This window comes from Balearica regulorum, chromosome 3, assembly GCF_011004875.1.
Source record: "Balearica regulorum gibbericeps isolate bBalReg1 chromosome 3, bBalReg1.pri, whole genome shotgun sequence".
In the NCBI taxonomy this organism is placed as follows: domain Eukaryota; kingdom Metazoa; phylum Chordata; class Aves; order Gruiformes; family Gruidae; genus Balearica; species Balearica regulorum.
In genome coordinates, this window is record NC_046186.1 from 3,474,903 (window position 1) to 3,502,350 (window position 27,448).

Below are 27,448 nucleotides of genomic sequence, written 5' to 3' on the forward strand. Positions count from 1 at the left end.
AAAAAGAAAAAAATTCATGCTCAATTCAGAAGAAAGTTTCTCTAGCAGAAACTAGGTTATTTGGATATTTTTTTTAAAAAAGGTTTCCATCAAATAAAATGGGCCAAAAGCAACACATTTTAATAACCTCGGTCTTAAAGACATGCAGTTTACACAGATCTATGCCCATTACCTGGATATGATATCAGTGTGCTGAAATCATGGTTTGAAACTCTATGATTTCCTATACAGTATAGATTAATTTGCTTACATTACACAGAAGAGGATTTACCTCAGACTCTGAAAAACATCCTTATCTCTTCTTTTACAGTAACCATAATCACAAACTTATGCTCAGAAATAGCATGCATTTAGACAGGAGTGTGGCATCTGCCCATCTCTGCCAAAAAAAAAAAAAAAAGAAAAAAAAGGAAAAAAAAAAGAAGAAAATCCTGAACTTGGTTAGTAGCATGCTTTGAAATTGCTGCTACTTCACCTGGGGAAGTCTACCTTGAGGATTTTGTAAAAGCAATAAAGCATGTGTGTCAACATGATCTATACCATCCAGTGGATAAAATTGGCTTTGGAATTCACCCTCGGAGTGCCAAACTCCCGCTGTCTAGATATTCAGAAATTTAAGTGATGTCAAGCAATTTCCCTTGGCTTAAAGTAATGCCAGTAGACAGACACTCTGACGCCAAGAGAGGATGATGGCGAGATAGTACGTCCCTCTCATTTTCACAAGAACTCGAGGGAACTGCTCCCATATCTTTTGCAGAATTAATCAAGATAAGTTAATGTGTGATAACATGTATCTGAAGCGCTCTGAAGGGAAGAAAACCTGAGCAGCTTCTGGCTCTCCAGGATTAACTTTAACAGCTCTCCAAGAAACACAAAGCTTTCCTTTTCTGCCCTGATCCACCCCCAAAACAGAGTTCATCATTCAGAGTTCAGAATCAGAAATGTTGGGGATGAAAGTGTAAAGTATGTCACAGGAATGCAACACGACGGAGAAGCATCTTGAAACACAGAGGCGCTGACATACTATTGATGCTTTTACACCCTGGCACAAGAAGTTTTTACCTGACCTGTAAGTCCTCCTCCTACTGTTACTCTTAAAATACTCCATGATAATCATATATAAATGGTTTCTGCATACGCAAGCATGGACATTTTGAGGCATTTCAGAGATGACTAAATTGTATTTTATTGTTACATTACAAACACGACACGTTTTACATTAAATGCAGAAGTCAGAAACTATTGGAACATTTGAGTTACGGGCAAGGTAGGAAACTGGAAAAAGGTTTTGGTTGCAACTATGTAAACTGGAGTATAAAGAGACTACTACCTCTGCGCAGACCCATGCACACACGTACTTGTCCTCTCTGCAACCCAAGCGCACCAAGCGAGCTGATGCCTTCCCAACCAGTCTTGCCTTTCGGATGATTATTCCTTTTTATTCTTCTAAAAGCTCTTTTCATGAACATAGAATGAAAAGACGAGCTTGACTTCTTACTTGCTCTGTAACCAAGATGACTCGCAGACCAGCATGCTAACATTAGAAGGTGGGCCGTGGGATGATTGCAAAACCCCCACGTGCAATCCGTTCACACTCAGCTGACGGAGACGAGCCACTGCATGCAGGCAGACACAGGCAAGAACCAATTCCCCACAGCAGTCCGTACCTAATTAAAAAGCTAACTGAAACAGTAAAATGAGGGTTTTGTAAGATAATATGGTTTTGCTTACTTGTAAACAAACTACTTTGGTACCTCTCTCTCCAAACACGTGGAGGTAAGGTACTCTGCAGGATGTTTCTCTCAAAGGAGCTATGGTCCTTTGATTAAGAGCTTGAGAAGCACTGCCTTCCCCAGCGTAACACAGCAATTAACACAGTTCTCAAACAGCTATCAGTGTCTAAAGACTGTAGTATCTGTGTAGCTTTATTCATCACAAATGAGGTACTTTGCAGATTCAAGAAGTCTTCTAGCCACATGACAGTAACTAACTCACCAGGAATCGCATGCTAGCAAGCAAATATGTGCATCGAGTGCTTTGAAGTGTTCATAGGGAATTCCCAATGAGTGCAATGAATTAGATCTAATTAATAAACCATGCTAGCAAGCTATGGACTGTCTGTTTGTGCTCATGTTCACTTCTAGGCACATACAGGAACAGATGCGGTGGTAGGCAAGCATCAGGCACGTGTAGATTATACACAAGAACATCACATATAAAGAGTTAGATAGCCAAAGGTATCTAAAAATACCAGCCAGTATTTTTACAGAAAATACTATTTGAATGGAACGCTCTTATGCTCTATTTTCTCACCTGCACCGTTCACAAGGTGACATATATAAGAAGCATCCCTGATGGCATGGATTAATAGAGCAACTTCAGAGGATGAGTTTCTAGCCAGGTATTTATATCACCTCCCATTGTGAGTGAGCTGTACTGTACTTATATAAGAAACTGTAACCCAAAAAAGGCAGAAGTGTCAATGCATCAAAAAATGAAATCAAATAGGAAAAAAATTCCAAATGTGTCTGTTTTGTATGCAGACACGTTGGATGCAGAATAGCCTTCTAAATGAAAGGTGATTTGACCAGCATACTTCCCTGAGGCATCATTTACCGCTCTAATAAAACAATAACTTCTCACTGTGCAGTCATGAATAATATCACCTGAAATGCCTATTTCTTTACTCCAGGAATATACAGAAGAATGAAAAAATCCCACATTCCTATTTATAACCAATGAACAACAAAGCAGCAGGGCTGACATCAAAAACTCTCTCTTCTTTAATACTTCAAAGTTGTTCTGGTCAGATACTAATAGTGGCAAACTAAAATCTTTCAGTTCCAGGTGTGTGAACCTGAGTTTGGAAACCTGTATTACACAGGGACACAATTTTCAAAGCTAACCACTAAACAGTCACAGAGGTCTATGTGCACTGGATGTATTACTATAACCACATGAATCTTTAGGTGTCTGACTCTTTCAGCACCCTTGTACTTTTGCATTCTGATACCATTTTAAACACGTAGCTATATGCTATGTTTTACATAGGACCTCCCCTCATCCAGTGAGCAGGACAGACTTCTTCAGAGATGAATCGGACGGAGGTTTGCAGTGAAGGAAGCAGCACTCTACAGGACCACATCTCATCTGGTGCAAAATGCAGAGAGGCAAATGAACAAGAGTTTTGTGGTTAAATGAGCTGAACACTGACCTGAGAAATTCAATTCTCCATTGGCCTTGGCCACAGAGTACACTGATGTAAAGTCATGCCCTTAATTTCTGTTTCTCTTTTTGCGTGTCAAAAACCTTAATCTGAAAATGATTCAGAGCTTTTCTTAAGTCCAGAATAGTAGTACTGTGAACATGTGCAACTCTATGATTTGAAGTAGTATGAAAATAAAAAGAGCTGAGGTCTCAGCTATCTCAAGCTGCAAACCTAAAATCAGTAGACATCTATACTGCATCATACAAAATGGGGCAGCTGCATCCAAATTACTTCCTAAGAAGAGATCCTGATATGTGTTAGTTTCCTAAAACAGACCAAGGCATTGTATACAACCGTCGTTTGGCCAGGGACTGTGCTTCCAGTTTAAGAGCATGGACAATTGGAGGCCAGGGAACAGGCTGGTACCCCAACGTTTTAAGTTTACTATTAAAATACAGTTTGAGCTTCTTTGCCCATCAAAAGGTTGGGATTGTACCCTCTCCGTCTCATAGTAACATTGTGAGGACTGAGAAAGGTGATGGGGAATTCCGTTTGTTCGGACTCCTCCAGATTTTAATTTATCCTACTTCAGGACATAACTAACTATCCTCTGCAAGTACCTGATCTCTTCCCCATACCATAGAGGAAACGTTGAAAAGAAAGGATGTAGATACTACTGCAGCAACCAGCGTAGAAAGCCAGCAAGAATATTCATAATTCTGTCTTCTGAGCAGCATTTGAATTGCATGTAGTAAATAAAGACCAAGGCCACACCCTAAATGAAAACAAAATACTGAATAGTTCTTCACTATGTGAGTGCTATTTCCAGAGAAATGAATAGTACATAATTATGTAATTAACATTTATGATTGTCTAAATAATCTTATTGTAGAATTGGAGGGAGTCAAGTTACATGATCAATCTCAGATTCAGCATTTCTAGTTTTTCAGTACTTACACAAAAGTAGTATTTGAACTAGGTTAAGTATAATGTATTCGGTTTTAAGAAGTGATGTTATATAGTGCAGAAAAAGGATGAAATAAACATTAAACTCCTAACTGTAAAAGAAGTGCATTATATAAAGGCCTCTAGGAGATGCAGTCCGATCCACCTCAACCCACGCAGGGTACAGGCACAGCCAACTCACATCCACGCTCAGCAGCCAGCCCAAACTCTGTCTGCGACAACATGCAATCCCAACTTATCTAAGTACAAGCATGAAATTTGGCTGACAGCTTCAGCATTCCTTGTGTGACATCCACACGTGTCCTATGTAGGGAAAAACAAAAAAATTTTGATGGATTTTTTTTTTTTTAATTCAAGTACTGTCAAGACAGCCAAATGAAGTACATGTAAACTTTGTAAAGATGTCAGAGAAAATTTTTTCAAAACCTTGCCATAAAAAAAACCCAAAAAACCAAGAGCAACATACTCTCCCCCAAACAAATAATTTTCAAATACAGTGCTTACGACATCAGGCAGCAATTGTGAAACATTTTAGAATTTTGAGTACAACTAAAACTCAAACATACACTTTACCAAAAGCTAATTGGGAAAGACCTCACATTGGACTATTTGGCTCTTTCCAGTGTGAAGCTCACTTATTTCAAATACACAGAACCCAATTATGCTCTGTTAAATATCAACACAATATTTCAGCCCGTACTGAAATTTAGGAAGCCACCCTATATACGTTAATTTAAAGCAGTAATGGTTTTTACAAGTAAGTATTTTATTGTTTGCCTTATGAATGGATTCTTTTTGTCAAATACCCCTTCAAGAATCTTCTGTAGACAATTAAATTTTTAGTCTTACAGTTGCCACTTCAGAATGGACAAAACTCAACTTTTTTTTCACATAAACCCAGCTATTCCTCCAGGCGATGACATTACCTCCGAACCATCCAGACAGGTGCTGAAATCAATGTTGCAGGGCTTGCAAAACAGAAAGTCACTTCCCACTCAGACGGTTAAAACCTGTCTGTAGCCTGTTGGACTCCTCAGAGCAACTGGATGCTCCAATAGTTTTGGCAATACATGTTCCCATTTTCACTGGGGTTAGCCAGAACAAGATTAGACCACATTCCTGTTAGCCGACTCTGGCCGTGGTAATCTACGCTTGTGTAACCTCAAGTACAAAGGCAGAAGTTTATCTCCACGTTTGAATGCAGTGAGCTCGGTTTGCAAAATCACCTGCAGTGAAAAGAGCAGCTCGATGAACAGATCTCCAAAGACTGGCAGCCCACTGAAGAGAGCTCAAGGTCACTGGCTTGATACTCAATACTTTTCCTTAGTACCAGACAAACATTTTAGAGATTATTTCCACTATCAAGCATTCATGGCGGTTAGTCTCTACAGCAGCAGGGAAATGCCTAGCTGCTCGGTGGAAGTGTCTGTGAGACAAGGTCTTTATTGCAGTAAGATCCTGGCGATGGAATCCATCTGTCCAGGAAAATGCAACTAGCTGCAGCTGCAAGAAAACCACTTGCACCTTCAAACATCTCAGTGGTTTGTTCACACATCACCAGGTTAAAATAGGTAAAGCAGGAGAATAAGTTATTCCTCTTCATTTACACAGAAAGAAGAATTAAAACTTTATTGAAATGTTTTAAATGTGTTTAGGAATGGCTTTAACAGGAATTAGGGGGAGCCCTCCAACCAGAGAACAGGTACCTGGGAGGCATCAACCTTAGTAATCTCTTGAATAGAAAGTTAACTAATGATATTAGAATAAAACACAGCAGACCCTATTAAATGTTTTTAAACGGTAAGCAGCATGCCTTTTTGCTTATGTATTTGAAAGACAATTGAACAGCTTGGGTTCTTCCCAACTGGTTACAGGGTGGAGGTACAGTACACAGCTCTATCCCCCACAGACCTTTCTCTCCAGCAATTTAAAAAAATTATAGGGGAAAGATACTTTGGTTCCAGTTCAAGCCAGAACCACCACCTTTCAAAACGATTACTTTAGAGAGGCTTTTCTTGGTTTAGAAGCCATACTCTGGTGTTATGAGCTCTGAATCAGTCTCACACCTACATTCTCTCAAAACACTTGCTGTTCAGGACAGCCGTGGGAATCCTAGGCAATTAAAACAGCATGCCTCAGTTTCCCTGAGTTGCGAGAACTAGCAAATGTGTTACAGGGATATTAAAGAGTTAATTAGGTAGCGCTTCATGCATCACAGCTTCACTGTTTCAGCAAGTCTCCAGTAACACCTAATTAACAAATCTCTGATGAGTTGTTTCTTAGAGAGCTCAGCATTGGTGCTCCACGCAAATCTTCTTTTACATGCAAGCCATGCAGCTACGATGGCCCTGCTGCCCCCCCGCAGCGAGGGTATATCGTGATTCTGACTGGCTTTAAGCTGTCATTCATGCCCCCCCTGCCCAATAAAAAAAAAAAAGATTATTTACTAAACTTCGGAGCATTTGGTACAAAGCAAAAAACCAGCAAGCTACATCAAAGCCTCCCTATTATCACTCCCTAGTGAACTGTGAAAATATAAATTCAAAGCTGACAAGCTAGTTAGACTTTTAACTAAAATCTGAGTGCAATTAACTTTAACCATGCCACTCTGCTACTGTACTTCTGGCACCAACTTTGAGAAGTGGCCCAAATTCTTCTGAGGAACAGAAAGACCATTTATCTACTATATTTATTCAGGGCAAACCTCCTCCTTCGTGTCAAGCAGGGAATGTAGCGTTGCTGACTGTGACTGGCAGTGATAAAGGAGCTGGTATGATTTTCAAATGAGTAGCATGCCCCGCTTTCCCAAATGTTAGAGAAAAGTGAATAAAATGCCCTCCTAAATAAAAAACAGCTACCAATTCAGAGATGCACACTGGGGAAAAGGTGCCTATAAATTACTGGACATATAAAGCTACTGCCTTAAGAAGGCTTTCTGCTTGGATCTCCTACATAAAGGTATTTTTATTTGCAAAAGTTGATTAAGGGAAGTGATTCAGAAAGAGGGACAGAAGGATCATTTGCCTATGGTAAAGTTAAGAAATGGCATTAATTTACAGAATAATTTGGATACATGTGGTGCCTTCCAAGGCTCCTTGAGGTCCTATACACATTCTGTGTACCAAACCATTTTAATAGTACCAAATCTGTACAAAACTGTCACAAATGTAATGCCTTACCTAAGCATCCATATGGAAAGCAAAATAATATAAAGCTTTTCTGTATTTGCAATATATGTGTATAAATCAAGAGCTTTGTACCCAAAGCTCAAACCATTCCAAATATTTATATTTAGTGGAAGCTTTAAATCTGGAGGATAAAATCATCACATTCAATGGAAAGAGGTGACCCTCAAATGCACGGGTCATACTTTAAGTGGGTTAAATGGCCCTTCACTGGTGCTCTTCTCTTCCCCTGCTTCTTGCATGTTACATCACTATATTTAACCTCTCAGCTAGGATTAATCTCCCTCTACTTTAGGCATCCAGCTTAACTCCAAAACAATCAGAGAATATTGTCTTGAGTCCATCATTATCAGCAAATCTCCACAGCAACAAGATATGCTGAAGGACAAAACAAGAAAGCTAAGTGGGTACCTCTTGCATGACACCCTGAAGATGATTGTGTGTCAGGGCCCTTAAGTGGTATTAAACCCCATGACTCTCCCTTGAAAGCAATCTCATGTTTTCTTTCAAGGACTTCAGACCCAGGAAGAAAGAGAATTCTCCTACCAGCCTGACCATACAGGTTCCAGAAAAACTGGTTACTAATGAGGACAAAAGAGTTTTGCAGCTTTCAGTTCAAAACTTTTAACCATAAAAGAAAAGTTTCTTGTAAAATTAAGTACAAAAAGTACTTTACAGATGTCATGGAAGAATTCTAGTATTTCGTTGCCTGGCGTCAACTCGAGATAATTCTTCCTAGTTACCAACCTCACAAGCTTTATCTGAGAGTGCCACCAGTTCCCATCCCTTCAGCCATCCTTGTCATATTCCCATGCTTTTTCTATAAAGAACATCACCTGTATTTTGCGACTTTGCCCCACAATGGTCCGGGCTCAGTGCTAGTCTAAGGGCTTTGACAGGTGAACGCTGGCAAATCTTGCTGCGGCAGCTGAAGATGTCAGCAAACCCAGCTCTGCATATCTCTTTGCTGAAGGTTACTGTCATCATCTGTGCTCAGGCAAAGAGCATTTTGTTCCACTAATACTTACAGGAAAGAAAGAAGCTTCACTTCTGTGATTTGGACAGTATCTGCAATAGCCCAGCAAGGCTTTAGATATTATCAAGCCTGTGGAGGTGCCAGAGTTTGAGGTACAGAAGATGTCTGGGACCAGACAGGCTCTACAAACCATGTTTTGGGTTCTGCCGTCCAGGGACAGCTCTGTGGGTTAAAGCAGAGGGGGAGCATCACCACGACCCTGGAAGATTCCCAGAAAGCACAAGCCAGGACTGGGCATGAAGCCCTTTATTGTTATCAGTGTTTTTGTAAAGTCAGTTGCCAAGAGTGACCAACCTCTGTTTTCTAGTAGCAAGCGTTAAAATCAGAACATCCAGACTTTTGTTGCTGAAGAGCAAGGGCTATACCGATGGGCGTCTCTTGGAGACACCCATTTCCCTACGACAACGGAGGAAAAAGGAACAGGCCGTATTTTGTACCTTTGGATGCGATCCATTGCAGTTGCTACACACAGCATTCCTTTGCCATTTGGTAACTGAGAAACACTAGGCTTATTAAAAAGAAAGAAAAAAACCAAAACCCAACACACACAAGCCCGCAGTGCTCTGGTTGGTAAGCGCTGGTCAGAGGAGGTCTGCTGTAATGAATGGATGTCAGAGAATCAGCAGCCCAAATGATACATTAAGTACTAGCTGTCAAAACAAGAGCTGCTACTTCACTTGACCAGAAGCAAGCATTTATACAAACACGCCTGCAGGTAGATACTTCTTCACTTCTTGCTTGACCTCAACTTTCCAAGATTCACAAATCTGCAGGGTTACCTACCCTCGCCCTCAGTCGTGCCAGCAAGGTGCTGCTCTGGAGCACACTCCCCCCTCCCATCCAGATTTTATGTAAACAGCCTTGCTTTTGCAGGGATTTCAGAAAAGCTGGAGACAGTCACGCTTCAGGAATCTCTGAAAGTTTAATTAAGTTACAATGTCCTAAAACCACAATATAGCTTTTACAGTCCCTGTGGCTGTAAAGTTCAAAAGGTAAACAGGTAAGCACATACAGTACACTTCAAACAGCTTTTAGTTCTCCAGAAATAACCGTCAGAAGAAACTGAACATGTATAATATACTTTGCACTTACACATTCTCACTTATCATCTAAATATTTCAATGCACTTCATGAAGAACTACACACAATACAAATGCAGCTAATACCACCTACATAGAGTATGTGAATCAGCCCCAGATTTAGCGATTGTGAAATTGGGATGCAGAGAAGGAACTTGACCCAAGGCTGCAGAGCATGTGAGTAGGACACAGTGACGGGGAACCAAAGAGCCCCGACCACAGGCTGGCTGTGCCTCACCTGAGCCACATTCCTGGGATCCACTGCGGGGTGATGTCCTCTACACACAAATCCAAAGGGGCTGGGAGAAAGCAGTTTAAAAGCAGCGATTAATAGAAGGCTAACAAGGCATAAGTTAAAATAGGGACGTTTTGCCGTCTAACTTCTTAGTCTGCAAGTTACAACAAAAAACTTCCTCTTCCAGTCGCTTGCTGACGTGTAAGATTACACAATTTTCTCTCATCACCTCAAAGTTTGGCCCAGCATTCTCACTGCTTTTAAGATGAAATGTAAATGAATGCCTAAGCTTTCAGCATTAGTGCAGTCACAGATATTAAGAGGCTGAAATTAGGTCACTTCGGCCAACACTGAATCGCTCCCCACAGAACATTCATTCTTCAATTCAGAAGGAGAAATGTTTTTAGGTAGAAGCAAACTTGAGAACTGGATAACCTGACAGTCATGTGGTTCATTATATCACTGCCCCAGATTCAAGCTGAGTAGCACCAAAAGGTTTATATAAGCAGACTATTATGGTGGTCTTCATGAAACAATTTGAGTTTTGAACTGATGCCATTACTGGACAGATTGAGAACATAGAAGAGGAAGATATTTAGAAAACTTAATAACCCACTGGGCTAAATGTGTTGGTTAATAACTGATTAAGGACCTGATACTGGGACGAGCTGAGCCAGGCAAGTAAAAAAAAGATTTGAAGCTCTAAGATAATTTAAGAATTGTTGGAGAAAATAGATTTTGCTTGAATGTGACAGCAGTGGCATATAGTTAGTAGCCCCTGTCATGCTGTGCATCAAAACAGAATTAAAGAAGCTGTCTTTGCTGCTATGACATTTTTCATACCAAATTTCTTAGTGTCTTAATACATTAGTAGTTGCAGAGAAATTCCATATCTACTGCTATCCAGAGGACATTACAGTTGTGTTACTGAGTAACAGCTAAACCTAGCAAGCGTTCCAGGTACGCCGGAGTGTTTGGTACAAACTAAACTGCTTTTTGAATACAGTTAAAGGAGTAGCTGAAAGGTGGAGAGTATCAACAAAAACCCTCCTGCTTAATTACTTACACTATTCCCCTTTTTCTCCTAGAAATATATGAACCATATTCATATCAATGAGACATCAAACAAATATACATACACAGAGGGTTACCTGATTTTTTTTTTCCTCATCTAAGATTTTTACTCTTAGATGATGAGATCTAGTGGTCTAGTGAATAATAATAAAAAAGCACCTGCAAGCTTGCACTTGACCACAAGTCATTTGTAGTTATTCCTATTTCTCTAACTCCAAATATTCATTGCAAAATATACAAGTTGACTATTTTAAATGAAAATATTTTTTTAGAAATTTTCCAAAGAAAATCAATCATATTTTTCTGTGAACTAGAAAGCATTTCACAATTACCGTTAGCCTTTGACTAACTCGCTGTACTACAGTAGCTTTCTTCTTGTCCCAAGAAATTTCTTTGTAAAAAAGATTGAGAATAAATAATTTTCTTTCAAGTATTGAAGTGCTGAGTGACACTTAAATTCTTCAATATTCTGGAAAATAGGATTTTAGGGCAGCCAATATTTTTGATCTTCTCTTCATTTGTTAAAAAAACAACCTGTAACATAGGTGACGTGCAAAACAGAAATAGTAAGAAAGAACTAAATGATTAAAACCCTTCAACCCTGCAGATAGCCACACTTCTCGCTCTCTGTCCCCTCTACTATCCCATGTCAAATCAATCCTGGTCTTACCCTTTTCATGGGATATTAAAGTTCAGTGTAAGGGCCTTACAACAAAGTATTAGCACTTAACTTCAGCTGAGGGAAGTGCGAGCTGGTCACCAAAACAGCCCTGTTCTGCATCATGAGGGACACGAGCATTTTCTACCAGCAGGTTGAAACTCATCTGTGCAGAACTTTCTGGAGGTCCATCACAGACTGCGCAACAAACTTCCACAGAAAGTAATTAACATAAACAGCATCATCATCTGTTCCAAAGCCAGAGCACACTTCAACTTGTCCTCACTAAAACCCACCAGGTTCGTATTACTGAGAGTCTGCCAAATCAAAACACTTGAATGCACAACCAATTTCCCCCAAGGAGACAAAGAACAATCTACGCACAACAGACAGACATCACATCCCTTAATCCAGTGCAGGGAAGAGTTCAGATACTGTTACATGCACGGAAACTTCAGAATCTGTACCCAAACGCTTTCCAACTTGGCAAAACTCAGGTTTGCTTGAGCTCCCTCCAATTCCCTTTTCTGTTGCGTCCTTCAGCTATTAGACCTTTGCTTCCTCACTCTCTCTTCCTCTCAACAACAGCCAATCTGGCTTAGCAATGAAAAGTGAACAATATCCACCCTTAACACCAAATTCAAGGTCCTTTCCCAAAAGCGTTCTGTGATGGAGAACAGCAAGCCATCATCATCAAGATACTGGCGACTGACATATCATTTTTAAGATGATGCTAAAGCAAACAGAACATGGAAGGTACCTACTATCCCACTGCACAATCATCTTCTCCATCATACTCCTCCTCTCAACTGAGGGATATATAGAGTTATTAGCAGATGGTCAAATTAGTGACATTAAGTCAGCAGGTCACATTTGCCTACATATATATGGTAACAACACAGTTATTCAAAGGCAACACACTGGTATTGATGGTAGTTTGCAGAGTGAGGCTGTAGACGTAGAGAAGAACACAGACAACGGATTTCTTGACCTTGTCTTAATACTTTGAGGAAACTCAAATCAGCCCAAATTAACTTCAGACTGCCAAACTTTTCAAACATGTCAGGCAGCTGAAGTGAAGTCAGAGAGAGGAATGGAGTACCTCATACACTCTCCAGGTTACTCTGATGGGGAAGTTTACCATTAAGTCACATGTCAGCACTAGATATTTCTCCTGACCGGAGAGAAAGAAAAGCAAGTGCTCACAGTTGAAGAAAGAACAATTCAGTAGAGAAGTCGAAATACTGGGTTGGAAGTGGAAAAGCTTGTTTCTTTGATTTTAAGCACTTTCTCAGGCTGAATCATTTATTTTGCTCCAACTTCTGGTTTGTTTAACCCATCTGAACCAACTACCAGTTTCATAATCAGTTTGATGAGTCAAAATCAGAAGACACCCTTTAATAACTAAAAGTCAGCAAAAATAGGACTGTGCTATGAAGGTCCGATCCTTCTGCAGGCTATCTGAATAGATCCAGCACCCTTCTTAGAGGGTTTTATTCCCTGATTTCTGAGAGAGAACACATGCTGCTATTTTCCTCTCATTCCACACGATACCAATCCCAAATGCCATCTTGCACCACCCCTACTCGTTGCGCGCAGAGGAATAAGCCCCTCGGTGCAAAGGGCTGTCATCTTGGCTCTGTGCTACACCAGCAGAAGGAAGGAGCGTGCAGCATACTCTTGCACTAGGACACCTGGGGAAGCAGGGCAGGTAGCAGCCTGCGAGATCAACTCATCAAGAACTTGCCCACCTGGCTTTAAAATCAACAGGAAGCCACCTGCTTAGTTCACACTTCCATATACAAATCCTGTTATGATAGGATCAAAAAATGTACTTTTCCTTGTTTTGAACTACTGCACTGGAATTTTATTTATTTCTTTTTAAGAAAGCTCTTTGATCACACAAATATTTTTAAAAGGAAAAAACAAAACAAAGCTGTCCTATAAAAGTGCAGGCCCATGACAAGGGCAGTTTGGGAGGAAGGGATTACACATGAAAAAAATAAGGTTAACTTTATTCTCTAGTACCCAAGCCCATATTCTTAAGTACTGATGTGTTACTTTCTCACAGTATACACACAGTTAAAGAAGAAAAAAATTAAAAAGCACAATTAGGATTTGTTTTGCACACCCAGTGCACCCAGTTACGCAGCTATGCCAAACATTATTGTTTTATGTTTCCTTACATGGTTACACCGCTTTAACCCTATTTACACACCCCACATATATAAGTGGTTCTGGATCACATTTTGATGCAACTTCATTTAGAGCCGGATTTCCTCCCTCTCCTTTTTTTTTTTTTTCCTAAACTCTCAGTGAAGAATCCCACCAGGGAATCATCTTTTCAGGATACGGTGTTATAAAATATACAGATGACAAGACTCAGCACATAAATGGCAAAAGCCAGTGCTAACTGAATCGGGTAAGACGAAGTCTTTTACCAACACAGACCTGCATCTTACTTCATATATTTTCCCCAGTGATTTCATTAGACCCATTTATGGATGTCAGCTTTGTTCATGCAGCGCCTAAGGCCTGGATACAACACACCGAACAGTCTCTGTATTTAAAAGACAAAAAGCCATCAGGCATTCTGATTAGAGACCCACTCAATCTCAATACAAAGCCATGACAATGATGGCTCTCTTTCTTTAAACCTGAAGGGTTGGGGTTTTTTGCAACTCAGAAAACAGAAGAACTACAATTGTAACAAAGTTTTGTTTGGGCTTTTCCTCTTGAAAATGTTCACAACCTAAAAACTCCCACAATGCAAAAAGCAAGAGCAGCAAAAATCCACCTCCAAAAATGCAGTGCGGCTTTCACACAAAGTGTAGTTAAAAAATGACTAAGTTTTCTTGATATATGAATTTGTGGGTAAACCATTTATCAATGACCTGTTTACCTGTGCAGCAGAGTCCCTCAAGCCGAGGGCCATGTCATTCCCCTTTGACTGATTAATTAGCCAATCAAGGGATATTTTTCACTGTGAGGCATGATGGTTTATTCCAGCTAATGCATGGTCTCTAATGGTAACACATTAAAGCCAACTCGGCTCTTTAAGCCTATCGAAGTGACCAAAAGGGAAGGAGAGAAGATAAATCAAAAGAGCTCCCCCCAGTTTTGTTTCTGTTCCTAACAACCCCCCCAAGGAACTAACACTAGAGGCAAGACTCTTCTCCAATGAAGAGAGAAGAAAAAGCACCACTTCTTCCAGATTGGGACATGTCTCCTCCTCTCCCTCTCTGCTGATATCTGAACAGCAATAATTTATCCTCAGTTGATTAACAAGGTGCTTACAGAATAGGCAACAAAACATCAATACTTTGCTCTTCCCCCCTTTTATCAAAAGCACTACTAGAACACCATGCTGGGTAAAGTAATTTTTACCGATGCTCTTATCTGCATGGAGAAGTATTAAAAATACGGCCCAAATTAACACCTTGAGCCTAATTCATTGTTTTTTTGACTTGCTATATATGGTGTTACAAGTTACCAGCTCAGAGCCACAGGATTTTAGATCCACTTTATGCTAGTCTGTGCTGCCAGAACATTTGCTCTACCTGTACCACTCATGTACACCGAAGATGTGTTTAGCCCTTCAGCTGTATCGTCATGCTGTCCTCCTTGTGAGTTTGTCTCACCAACCTGTCCTGGTTGCCCCTCAAGCATAGGCAAAGGCCTTGTACTGCTAACTGCTGCCAGAATCTGCTTTTGAGGGTTTTTTTAATCCTTTTTTTCAGGAAATGATCCCTCTGGCTGTTAAGAGTCCATGGCATGCAGCAGAGCAAAACCAGAGAGGCCAAAGAACTAACTGCAGTATTACAGAAGTAGTAAAAAAGCCTTTGCTAATGGTAATTTTAATATATTTAATCCAAAGGATAAGAAGGAAAAAACAAAGCAGGTAAGCACACAAACCTACCAATACCCTCTAATACTGATGCTGCAGAACACAGCGGGCTCCCATCAAAGTCAAGGAAAACTAAGCTGCTATAAGCTGAGTGTTACCATTTCCTACATCCTGTCTAAAAATCTGTAGCGAGTAAGCCGTGCTGGTCAAAGTAGCAGTGAACTAGGGGTTGACAGAGATCTTTCTAATCAGAAGCAGGTTCCTGGGGATATCAAATGCATAAAAGCACCTATATATTGTCTTGCAGACTCTGTCACTACGTCACCAGCCTCTTCCCACTATCCAACATTTAAAAAAAAAATATAAAAAAATGCAGCCTTCACAAGAACTGAACAGTCAAGAGGGTTGAGCAGTAATCACATGCTTACAAGAACACAGTCAGCTTTTGCAACAAAACATAATATATTCAGATTATAATTTCGTGGAAAGGATGCACCTCACTGATAGATGTCCCCTATGATCAGTGAGGAGAGGCACGTATCTCTTAGGAAGGGTTCAGCTTCATACATCTTTAGAGGCGATGAACATTTATGTTTGGGCACTTGTGCCTCACCACTATGAAGGGAGTCTGGAGAAGATGCCTATATTTTCTATTAAGAAAGCTGGGCGTGGTAGCAAAAAATCTCATCTTTTGTTACCTATGTTTTCCTTTCCCTTGATTCTTGGTAAAGCATTATATTCAGTCTTCCCAGTGACACACAAAACATTACATCTGTGCTGAAATGGTCAAGTCATATACAGGAATAAGCACTGTGCAGTTTTAAATTTTAACCCCAATTCTGACAAACTCTACCCTGGGAATAATTATAATACCTAGGCACAAGACACTCAGTGCCTCTAAAAATTCAATTATTCTCTCTAATAATAAATGCATACATAAAAAAAAAAAGAAGGAAATATGTTAAAGACACTATCTCAGTGTTTTCCTTCTGTCTTCCTCTGGAACACACTGACAGCAATTACATTTTTCCTCTGATTTCTTAAGGAAGCAAAGTTTCCACAATAATTCTGCCCAGATATTTGTGTACATCATGCACTCCTTTCTCTCCAGCAACTTTTCAATCCAACCTAACAGAAGCTTAGAGATTTCAAAGATATTAAGACTCTAAAATATTTCATGAAAACAGGCAGCTGGACAGAGAAGGCCAACAGATCAGCATGCACATGGAGAGGGATTTCAGCATGAGCTCATCTCCTTTAGTCACACAGAATCCAAGCACAACACAACCACAGGAAACCAAGCTTCAGTACTGGAGCCGCTCACAGAATGACTTGTTGGGAGATGTTTTACTTAAACTAATTCATCTTCGCCCATTCCAATGGGTCTAAAACTGTTAAATTCATTTTTTTCTTGGCATCACTTACGAAGGAGCTGGGATTTCCCTTAGGAGACTCTTCCACTGCCCTGCTGACATCACTGCGAGGAAGCCTGCTGAAGAGTAAGCTTGTGTCTTCCTTTTTCTAATTGAAGTTTTCACCCCCAGTACCATTCTTGGCTTTTGCCTACTCTGATCACTATCCCTTCCCTTCCTCTGTTCCTCCCTCCCCCCTGACCCCCAGATATTTATAGGCAGAGAGGTCATCTTTTTCTGCCTCTTTTCTGAGATGAACGGATCCAGTTCCTCCACTCTCTCCTTCTAGGACATGCCCTCTAACCCTGTCGCCCATTTTACTAAATCTTTTTGGACTCTCTCCAGGTTTTTTATGTACTTTTTCTGTTCTGCTTCTCAGTCTCAAATATCTCATGCTAGCTACAGTCTCCAAAGCAGAATGGTGGAAAAAAAACTAGTTAAAAAATAACTAATTTTTTCTCTTCCACAGGTTTTTTTCATTGCTGAAAAAAGGAACAGCAAGTTAATTTATATGCTACCTCTGCAACAGAGACTTTTGTCAGGTAAAAAAAAACCCAACAGACTAAGCATGCGACTTGCCTAAAAGTTACAATTGTGAAACCCACGAATATCAGTATCACAATTGGTATTTTGCAAAGAGAAGGTTGAGGTGAAGGGAGTTACATCGGTTTACCAGTAGCTTCAGTGAGCCCATGGCAGAGCCAGACTCTAATGGATTTTCAGTTATGTCCCTTAAGATTAGCCAACACGCTTTTCTGATAAGTGCTGGGAAAAGTAAGTCAGTCGAGGAAGTTCTGCAAAATGTGTCAGAAGACAATTTCCTGATTTAAAAAAAAAAAAAAGTGAAAAAGCAACAGGGTGGATAGTTACATTTCTAATGACTAACATGGAAGAAATCACCACGAACTCGAGACTTTTGGGCTACTTGGATCGGGTGGTTTAAGGGAACTTACGCAGGTTTACAAGCAAGTTACAAAAATTTGGAGGAAGCAGATTACTCAACAAATGGCCTGAGACATGGAAGTGAGATGGACGCAAAACATTCAGTTTTCTATGCATCTCAAACAGAGTTATTACAAATGCGCCAGCAAATCAGAACTACTCCCCCAGCCCCCAAAGTGAAATCAGTGCCAGAATCATGTTGTTCAGCAACCAAGTTGGGACTGTCTGTAACTCATTCCCAAATCCTCAGTCTCACTCAGGAGCATTTTCTCCAGTGATAAGGCTTCATCAGGAAACACAGCTGGATGGAGGAAGGAAATTCTGAGAAGCAAAAAAAATAGTGGGGGTTCCAGGAAGTTCAACCAGATAGGAACTAATGGAATTTGTTTTTCTGTCTCCCCAGCTCCCAGTGTTCCTAAGCAAGTGAGAAAATCAGAGGGAAAGTGGGGGCAAAAAAAGTCTGGCAGATCTTACCCTGCAAAACAGGTCCTCACTGCAGGTCTCCAGAGAGCATCATAATTACAATTCAATATTTTCGATCACTTACTCTCCCTGGGAAAAACTGCAGACGTTTTCAATTTAGATCCACTCTGAAGCCCAGACATTGTTTTCTTCCCCCCATTTTTTTGACTTTTTTTTTTTTTTTTAAACAAAGGTCACTGTGTAGTTTATTAAGGAGGTTTTAGTTGGATGCGATTTATTAAAAATAATTAAAAAAAAAGTACCGTTATGTTTAACATTCAGGAGAATAAAGGTTGCAAGTGCCTATGATTAGTAACACACATCCCAGAACCATCAAAACAATAGCTTAAACTAGTATCTCAGTCTTACTACTTCTAGAGAAACTCCTTTCAACCCTTAGGGGCAAGCAGCATTTCCTTCCATATCCTTTGCAATTCTACTCTTTTGCAATCTTGACAATCCTCCAGCCAACTCCCTCTTCCTTTGATAAGGTAGGTAATCCAAATTTCAACATCCCCACTTACTGCAGTAGTGCTAGTGTGAAACAAGAGAAAAGATCCATTAGCCAGATCAGTCCTAGGCTACTGAGACAGTTAAAAAGTGAGTCTGAGATCAGTTATACAGTTAAGACTGCTCAGGCTAAGCGAGTACAAAACCTCTTCTGCCAAAGACTACTCCACAGGTCAAGATCATAAAATGATTGCTAATGACCACGCTAGAAAAGACTGAACACCACTAACCGGAACAAAGCAAAGATGGAGATTCCTGGGTTTTTGCTTCCACCCACCCCACTTTTCCTAATCTTTATGAACAGCTTGGTATAACACCAATCAACCAGCCAGCCCTAGTACCACAGTGCCGATGAGCATCAATGCAATACCACTGCCAGGATCTACTGCGCCTTAGGCCATTTGTAAACATAGAAAAGCTCAAAGGCAGTGGGTACTACATCTCTTAGGAGTAAGAGAAGCTCTGTAACTCACTCAGACAAAAAACTCGGCCATAATGCCATCAATAGCGTACATCTTTAAACCTTTCCATCACTTTCACAGTGTCTCTGATGCCTACAGAACTGCAAATGGTCACCCAACTGAGTCTATTTACAGTATAAGCATTTTGTTATTCCAAAACGTTCCCATCTTCTGTTCCTTAAGTGATCTGTTTCATCCATCCACTGAATTTTGTCACATGCTTAAATTGGAGGCTGTAAGAGAGGGAGATAGTCAAAACTCAGTTGGACAAGGTCCTGAGCAACTCAGCATAGCTGACCCTGCTTTGAGCAGGGCAGTTGATCTGGAGACCTCCAGAGGTCTCCTCCAATCTCAGTTATTCTGTGATTCTATGAAAAGCAGTTCCTGCATCTTTTCATGAAGTTATACCCAAGATGGTTCTGATCCTGGACTGAAACAACTAGAAATATGGGGAACAGAATTATGATGAATATCTTTGTCAAAAGATCAAGAATGGAATGACAACTCTATTGTGAGCTGAGGAGAGGTCATTCAGTCCAAATCAAATCTGGACTAAACACTTCTCAAACTGTACCTCTGAAAAAAGAGGATAAATCTTATCCCTCAAAGAGCCTTAAAGATAGGATTTCAAACTATAGGATTAATACATAACAGGTACTTCCATATATCATCTCAGTTGCAACTACAGCTGGGAACCTGCAACCAGTGTAATTGATAGTAGCTGTTCTGGCACCTATGGAAGTGTGGAAGCTGTCCTCATCTACTTTGAACAGGGACAGCAGCATACAACTTGCTAAATGTTGCAGCAGCTGCAATTAAAAGGGACTGCAGCCTACCACAGCCTGAAGGCATACCCCAGGGCTCTGATGGACACCAGGACTCTTCCTACGTTATCTCTAAGTGGGAACAGATATGAACAACTCACTTCCAGGAGAATGACAGCACTTTCCTGCTGCTGTAGTGCACTCTCTGCCACATCAGGGAAATGCCCAGAGCCTAGGGAATTCAAAACAGAATGCAAACACACGCAGAGAACAGTACTGCAAATCCTCACAGGGTAGTTCCATTTGTGCCACCTTAAGGACCAGGCTCTGAAACATGATGGAAAGGGATCATGAGAGTTCATGGGTGCAGTGAAATTAAATTGCTCAGAGCTGGAGGGCCTGAGCAATGTATTTTTGTTCTGTGCAAACTCCACAGATCTCTGATCCATGAAGAAAAGCAGAAGGGAAGAAAAAATAAAAAAAACAATTGTGCTGCCTCTGGCTTTCTCTCCCTGCGGCTGCTTAGCAGCAGACAGTAGCCAGAAGACGACAATGCAGCTCCGAATTACGTTGCCTCCTGCCTGTATTTGCATGTGGAAATCTGGGTGCTTAACAGGGAACAGTCTGTGACTTTTTGCCAGAACTTTGAACCATTAGCTTAGCGTTCAGCGAGGGGAAAAAGGAAATCTGCACAGCAGCCATCAGCCAATCACAGCATCAGTCAAGGAATTAGGAAGAGCATGCACAAACTCATATACCCTTCACAAGCAGCCATAAATGCACATGATCTCCAGCGTCTATCAACAAAAGAACAAATGCTCTGCAGCATTAAGTCGCAGAAGAAGTAACAGGACTTTCCAAACTTATCTTTAGTTTCAAAAGATGCAGAGAAAACAAGACTAACTATTTGGGACAACTCACGGGTAGGCAAAATCAATTCCCTTAACCATAGCACTGTTCATTTCCATTAAATCCCAGATTGTCGTTTCATATTGATCTGACAGCAAGTGAGCTAAGAAGTAGATCCATGGCATATTTAGGTGAAGTGGTCTCCGATGGTGCAAGCTTACCTACAGCATTTGAGACCTTTAACAGCTCTCAGAGACTTGAAGTCCCCAAATGCCTATTTCAAGACAGTAATAAGTTAAGATGGGTTCTGTTGTGGCCGATGGCCTCCTCCCAAGCTCTTACCTTTCAAGCCAAACCATGTGACTCGTAACAAAGGTTCATATTGTTTTTCACAGTGGCAGACAAGATAGGACAGTTCTTAATTTGTTTAAATTTCTTTTAACCTCCCAGTTTAATTAACTGTATTTTGTAGTTTACAGAACAGTACTCAGAAAACAGACTTGACATTTTTCTCTGTCCTACCAATAACTTCAAAACCTACAGCACATTCACTAAAATGGTAACGCTATATGGGATAATGGCAAGACCAAATCCTTCCAACTGTTCAATGCAAGACACTCCACTGAAGTATTCTTTATTTTATAGTAAGAGTGTTTTCCAGTGAAGAACTCCCAGTGGATAGCTATTTGTTCTTCACGAGCTCCCTTGTCATTCCGCCTAGCATTTACAGAGCTACAAACCTTGTATTACTTTCACTACTATCCAGGATCTCTTAGCACACTCTTCCCCCTGTTCCTTTCCTCCCAAAGTTCACAGTGGCCTACAGTGAAGTTACAGAACAATTTTCAAGAGTACTGCACAATGGGCAAGGTGTCAAACACATACAGGGTATTTCAGAAACTTCCCTTCGATTTCAGACCAAGTATTTCCCTCTAACTACAAGAGACTTCAGAGACCTCTGAACCAACAGGGTAATTCTTGCTACATACTCATTCGTGCTTTTCCAGTTGTTATGTTTTCCAAAGCATTTTTCTGGGTACATGAGTCATGTCGCAGTGTAAGTCTGTTATTTTATATACTGATATAGCAGGCCTATTTTCTGCAAGTGTAAAATGATAATGAATAAAATAAAATAAATGCTAGTACGAACCTTGATCTCATTACACAATTGAAGAAAAGTCTTTTCATTAAATATTTACCAGTGTCCAAGCCATCTTTGAACCCCTCGTTCAAAGATGAACAAGACTTCGCAGATGCTCAGCCTTTCCCAATTCTTTGAAAATAAGGGCAGTTTGCTGAGACAGGCCAGTTGCTGCTGAATGCCAAATTTTATTTTGGATATTTACGCAACTTTCAGATCAAGCAAAATTGATCTACTTTGCAATGTATATCGCTTAACAAGTGTAAAATTAAAATAATGAAGATTCGTAACTCCAAAGAAGTTACATCAAAATAATTCATAAAAGTATGTATTAAATTCACGCTTATTTTCTAACAGTTCAGAGCACAGCCCTCCACCTGTAGCCTTCACATAAAAAGAATTTCACAGGCCGAAGACCCTTTGCTTTTGATGGGCATAGGGTAATCTCATTAGCAGAAAGACATTTAAATATCTTTTTGTTATACAGGAAGATAGGCAAGGATACAAGAAAAAGGTGACGCCTCTCGTTTACCTGTGTCTTCACACTCTTCTGTCGCTTCCCAAATATGCAGGACAGATCATCTTCACTGCGCGAAGAGAGATCCTTACCTGAAAGGTAAGGGGAGGAAAAAAAAAAACAAAACAAAACCACAACCTTCGCACCTCCACATCTGGTGATAAGAGGTACATTTTGGTAACACAAACTGTGACCCACAAAGGTAAAAAAATTGGTTTGGGAGGTGAAAAAAAATCAGGAGGACAATGTTAAAGACACTAAATGAAGGCTGACCATGGTTCCTCCATAGAGGAGGAAATGTGTATCCGTAGAGGGAAAGGCTGGTGAAGAGACACCCACAGCCTGCTGGTGGATGCCCACAGGGGTGCCCACCCACAGCTTGTTTTCCCCCACCTGATGCTGCAATTGTCATAGCAAGATGAGGGAAGCGGCCTGCACTACACTAAAGGGAAAGAAGAGTTGTAACCTCCTACACACAAGAAAAGTTCAAGGAGAAGCTGGGCTTTTCTTTGATTCATGAAATTGCTTCTGAAAAGCAGTATGTCCATCTCTGCAACACACTGGATTACTCCAAATTAAAACAGTTTCAAGGGTGAAGCAAAGATTTCTCTGAGTTCCAGTAGGACCATTATTCCCACCTGACTGTTGGGTGGCTAGCTGGGTATCAGACATGGAGCAGGGAGGGGGAAGCAAAAGGGTGTGATGTGATACTCTGAGATACTGGCAGAAGTTTAGCTGATTTCCAAGTGCAGAAGCCTTTGAGTTGTCCACAGCTTGCCTCAGAAAATTCTTTTTAAAAAATCAGCAAAAGTTAAAGAAAAGTTAAAATTAATCCTGATTGGCTAAGTGAAGGCACCCAGGAGTCTGCTGGGGTCTTATCTTACTCCACCTGATTCCGATTTCAAAATCACTGACCTCAAAATGAAATTAAATACTTGGACAAAAAAAAATAAAAATCTATTCCACCTGTTTCTTCTTCTCAGGATCCTTACCTGCCCACAGAGGGTAAGCAGACACATCAACCCAGAGGAGGGAGTGTTACCCAACTTTCTGGTGTCTCGCTGCGCAGCCTCTACATGTCCTTCCCCAAGCAAGATGGATGAGACTGGGGCTGGTTTCAGCTTTATCTTGGCCAAGGCTTGGAACATGAGATTTACATTCCTGCAGCTCCCCCTCTCACTCTACACTTTCTTTCCATGCCCACCTCCCACACACGTATCCCCCCTCTTTTTGCATTCTCTAACAGAAAACCAGCTCAGCTGACAGTCCCAATCTTTTGCAGCATCGCAGTGGAACAGCTACTAGAAAAGCCATTAAAATCACTGTCTTAATCTCATATCGGTGTGTATTTCCCAGATCCAAGCGTGGCTGCTAAGGCTATGTGTGGAGCCTATGTTCCTCCAGCAGCAAGGCTACAAAATAGCACCAGAAACGGAAGCTGCATTTTCTATCGTTGCTGCTCCCTTCTCCCGCTTTTGTGTGAGCTCGTCTTGTTTAGTCTAAAAGGAAGCAGGATCGGACTTGAACGACAAGGGCCACAACAACATTAGCCTTTCTCAAATAACTTTTCCTCTTTCCCTGAAAAAGGATAATTTCCCCATTTTAGACCACAGAAGGTACAATAAAACAGGGGCCTATCTTATAGAAACACTGCTGCCAAATATATCAGGGATATTGTTAATATGAAAGCCTTGCTCCATATTATACACGCTCTAAAGACACTTCTTTTTTTCTCTATATTTAGTAAAAGGTTAAATCCAAATCAAAATAAATCCTCTTTGCTACTACCTCAAACAGGCCATGGCCTCTGTACTTGCAAGCCCTGCATCAATTTAATCGTTTAACATTGTAAAGTGGCAGGGTCATGTTAACATGTTTGACTTCTAGGCTGAATTATTTAATCAAAGAACCCGAACCCCAGTATTGGAATTTGGCTTCTATTCAGATGTCAATTGCTTCTGTTTTAGCAGAGGCATTTGTTATCAGAAAACATTACATGGAGCTTTAAGTACAATAAATTAGGTATTCGTGGAAGCTGATCCCATCCATACACTGAAACTTATATATACACACACCCCATGTTGCACTTGGGCACGTGAAAGGGGGACACAACCAACAGAGAAACAGAGCGAGGGATTGAACAATGGTCAAGAGCCAAAACCAGGGATGGCTGAAATAATGTCATCATTCTAAGAAAGAAAGAAAGAAATTACTAAACAACGTGAGGTCTTGATATAGTTTTTGTGGCCACCAACCCCTGTCCTAATTTATCCAATAAAGAATCTGATAGATGTAAGAGGGCTTTCCTCTTCCTGCATTCAGGTTTAATCTGATCACTGATCTTATCCACATGATCTCTTAGCTGGGGTTATTGGAGATTGCAGAGGATAGTGTGGTCCGGATGCCCAAGTAACTCTGTTATCACCTTTGCCTCCCCCTCCCATCCCCTGCCCACGCATAGATCACTCAGAATATTTATCACTGTTCCTTTATTCAGCTGATGGTTCCTTCAGACAGAAATTGTTTTATTCAACAATATCAGCCTAAAGCCATCCAAAATCATCCAAAATAAAGAGGAACAGAGTATTACAGCTTTAAGTAAGTTGCTGCAGGGGGTATTTCTAAACCAAGATTTTACTTGCCAAATTTAGACCCCAGAAGGCAACAGATCACCTTGACACGTTTTTTCTAATCTTGGCCAGAGCTTATGAAACAACAAAACTCCTCTTACCTTTTGCAAACTTCATATAATGGACACGTTTCTTGGAAGATTTAGATTTTTCTTCAAGACTGAATGTCTTCTTCTGATCATTCACTGATGACTCTAACAAAAAAACCCAAAACCAAACATGTTTCAACCCTATTAGAGGCACTCTAACCACCGAATTCAAACAACAGTGTATTTAACTTTCTCTCTCAAAACCAAGTCTCAACAACATATCACAATATATTACTGAAGGAAGCATGGTAAGTTTTGTCTGAGACATGTTACTGCTTGATTTTTTTTTGCCACATCCCCTTCCCTTCCCATTTCCAATCTAATGTAATTTGAAAAGGCAGATACAGGTACTCCAGGTCAAAGTCAAAGTCTAATTTAACACCATTTCTACGGTAAGAAAAGAAGAATAGGTCAGGGTTTATTGTGCTCTTTGTTACAAAATATCTCCAGTGCCAGAGTCTGAGAAAGATGTAAGAACAAAATACTGAAATAAAATACTGAACCTAACTAGGCAGAACAAAAAAGGGGAAAAAATGTCACACAGACAGGCTTTCCACTTCTGACACTACACAAAGTGCCTCTATCTGGACATCACGACACATCTGTGTAAGAAATTAAACAGTGGCAGAGAGTCCCTGAGGCCAGCTAGAACAAATTGCCACATCCCCATTATTTAATTTTCCTAGCTTCCAGAAGAGGGGCTGCATCTAAACTGTCCACTGGGAATGGTCTCTGGGGTTGGCTAAGTCCCAACTTCACTCAGCATTTGTTTGGGAGAATGTTAGCTTGTGCAGGTCAAAACCATGTGAAGGATTAGACTAACTATTTAACAGTAGAGATATCAAGCTCCTTTGCTGTGGCAGGTTATTTACTGGTACAGACGTATTCTTTGCATCCACAGAGCCTGTTAGTTTAATAAGATAAATTCTCGGAGGTAACTTGCTCTCTGGTTAATAACTACTTTATTAGTCCTGTCCTGAAAAGAAACGTGTACCACAGGATTCTCTGCTCTGCTCTAAAAAGGCCACTCTGGCGAGATGTTTTTTATCCTCCCAGTGGCAACTGGTATGGATAAGGAAATCAGCCCATACCCTGAGGGCCATGTTGAGTCACCTTTTTCATATGATCCCACTCCTGAAAGCTCTGCAGACCCAGGTTTTCTGCATTGGAATTAGAGAACTTCACTGTTTGATAGGTAGTGACACCTGATGATAGAGTCATTGCCCCAAAAAAGAAATCCACAGCCTGCAGTGGGAGAGCTGACTGAGATCTACTGTTCCATTTACGCACTACGCCCTGCTAACAGGAAGAGGAAGGACTAGCAAACCCAGGCAGAGTTTGCAGTCAACTTCAAAATCCTCAATAAAAAGGGTCAATGGGGAAAGTAAGCATCACAACTGAAATACCCTGACCAGAGACGAGGCACTTTGAGTCTGCTCTCCAATCCACTTGTACCGAAGGGAGCATTACACAGCAAAGGATTTCCACAGGGCTTCCTCCTCCACTTTATTCTTACAGGGAAAGGGGCAGCAGCACCGCCTTGTGCCTTCAAGGAGGAATTTCACTACTGAAACGTGCTGGCACTTGCAATGGACAGGTAGGTACATCCCTGTGTCTTCTAGTGACTGGTAAATCCTCTGACAAACTGAGCAAGCACTGCAGACATATTAATATGCTTTTTAAAGCAATTTAGTCATAGCAATAAAGCCACGTGTCGTTTCTATAGCAAATCTGATACAGATGAATATTCCAAAGAACATTACAGATAGGGCCAGCATGTTGTTGCCCCATTTTATGAAGGGGAAAGGGACACTGTCATCATCACTTAGTATCCCAGCAAAAAAACCAGGAATCAAAACTCCTCATCAGGTGATCAGCTAGAAAGAAAGAAGAGCAACCTAAAACTATGTACAACAAGGGTATTTGAATGTTGGCATACTAACCACCACGGGGCCCTTCCTTCCCGATCTCTAATTGCAATCCAACTCTGGCAAGTACAGCAGTTATTTAAGAACAATGAAGTTTTTCAGCTGACTTTTAATGCAATTTCAAACTGGATGATGGCCAATAATGTAACATTTGATCCTGTAGCACAGCTGCAGGCAGAGTTATCTGGATGAGTTTTGCCAGCTTAAACAATTGCCAAAAAAACAAGTTTCAGAGCAATGCCTGCAGTCTGCAAATCACCAAACGTGACTCTGACTGGGAATTTTCAACGTGCACCCAAATTTGTCCTCAGTGATTGAAAACTCTTGTCCCAGCTCCTAAAAAGATCAAGGAAAAATAACTGAGTAAACCAGGGAGAAATATGGTTTTTAGGGGCCACTTTGCATACGTACAGATGGCCCAGGGAATACTGCAGTGATTTAGGAACAAGACAGCC

The 27,448-nt window shown here is 40.7% G+C and overlaps 1 protein-coding gene across 2 annotated transcripts in view; it reads right to left on the reverse strand.

Annotated features, from left to right (window-relative positions):
• PINX1 (PIN2 (TERF1) interacting telomerase inhibitor 1) overlaps positions 1-27,448 on the reverse strand; it is a 59,428-nt gene that overhangs the window by 22,220 nt on the left and 9,760 nt on the right. For both annotated transcript variants that reach the window (XM_075750376.1, XM_075750375.1), the window contains 2 exons: positions 25,078-25,170; positions 22,362-22,438 (listed from right to left, as the gene is read on the reverse strand). In XM_075750376.1, coding sequence (XP_075606491.1) covers positions 22,362-22,438; positions 25,078-25,170 — 170 coding nt within the window. The remainder of the gene's footprint in view (positions 1-22,361; positions 22,439-25,077; positions 25,171-27,448) is intronic.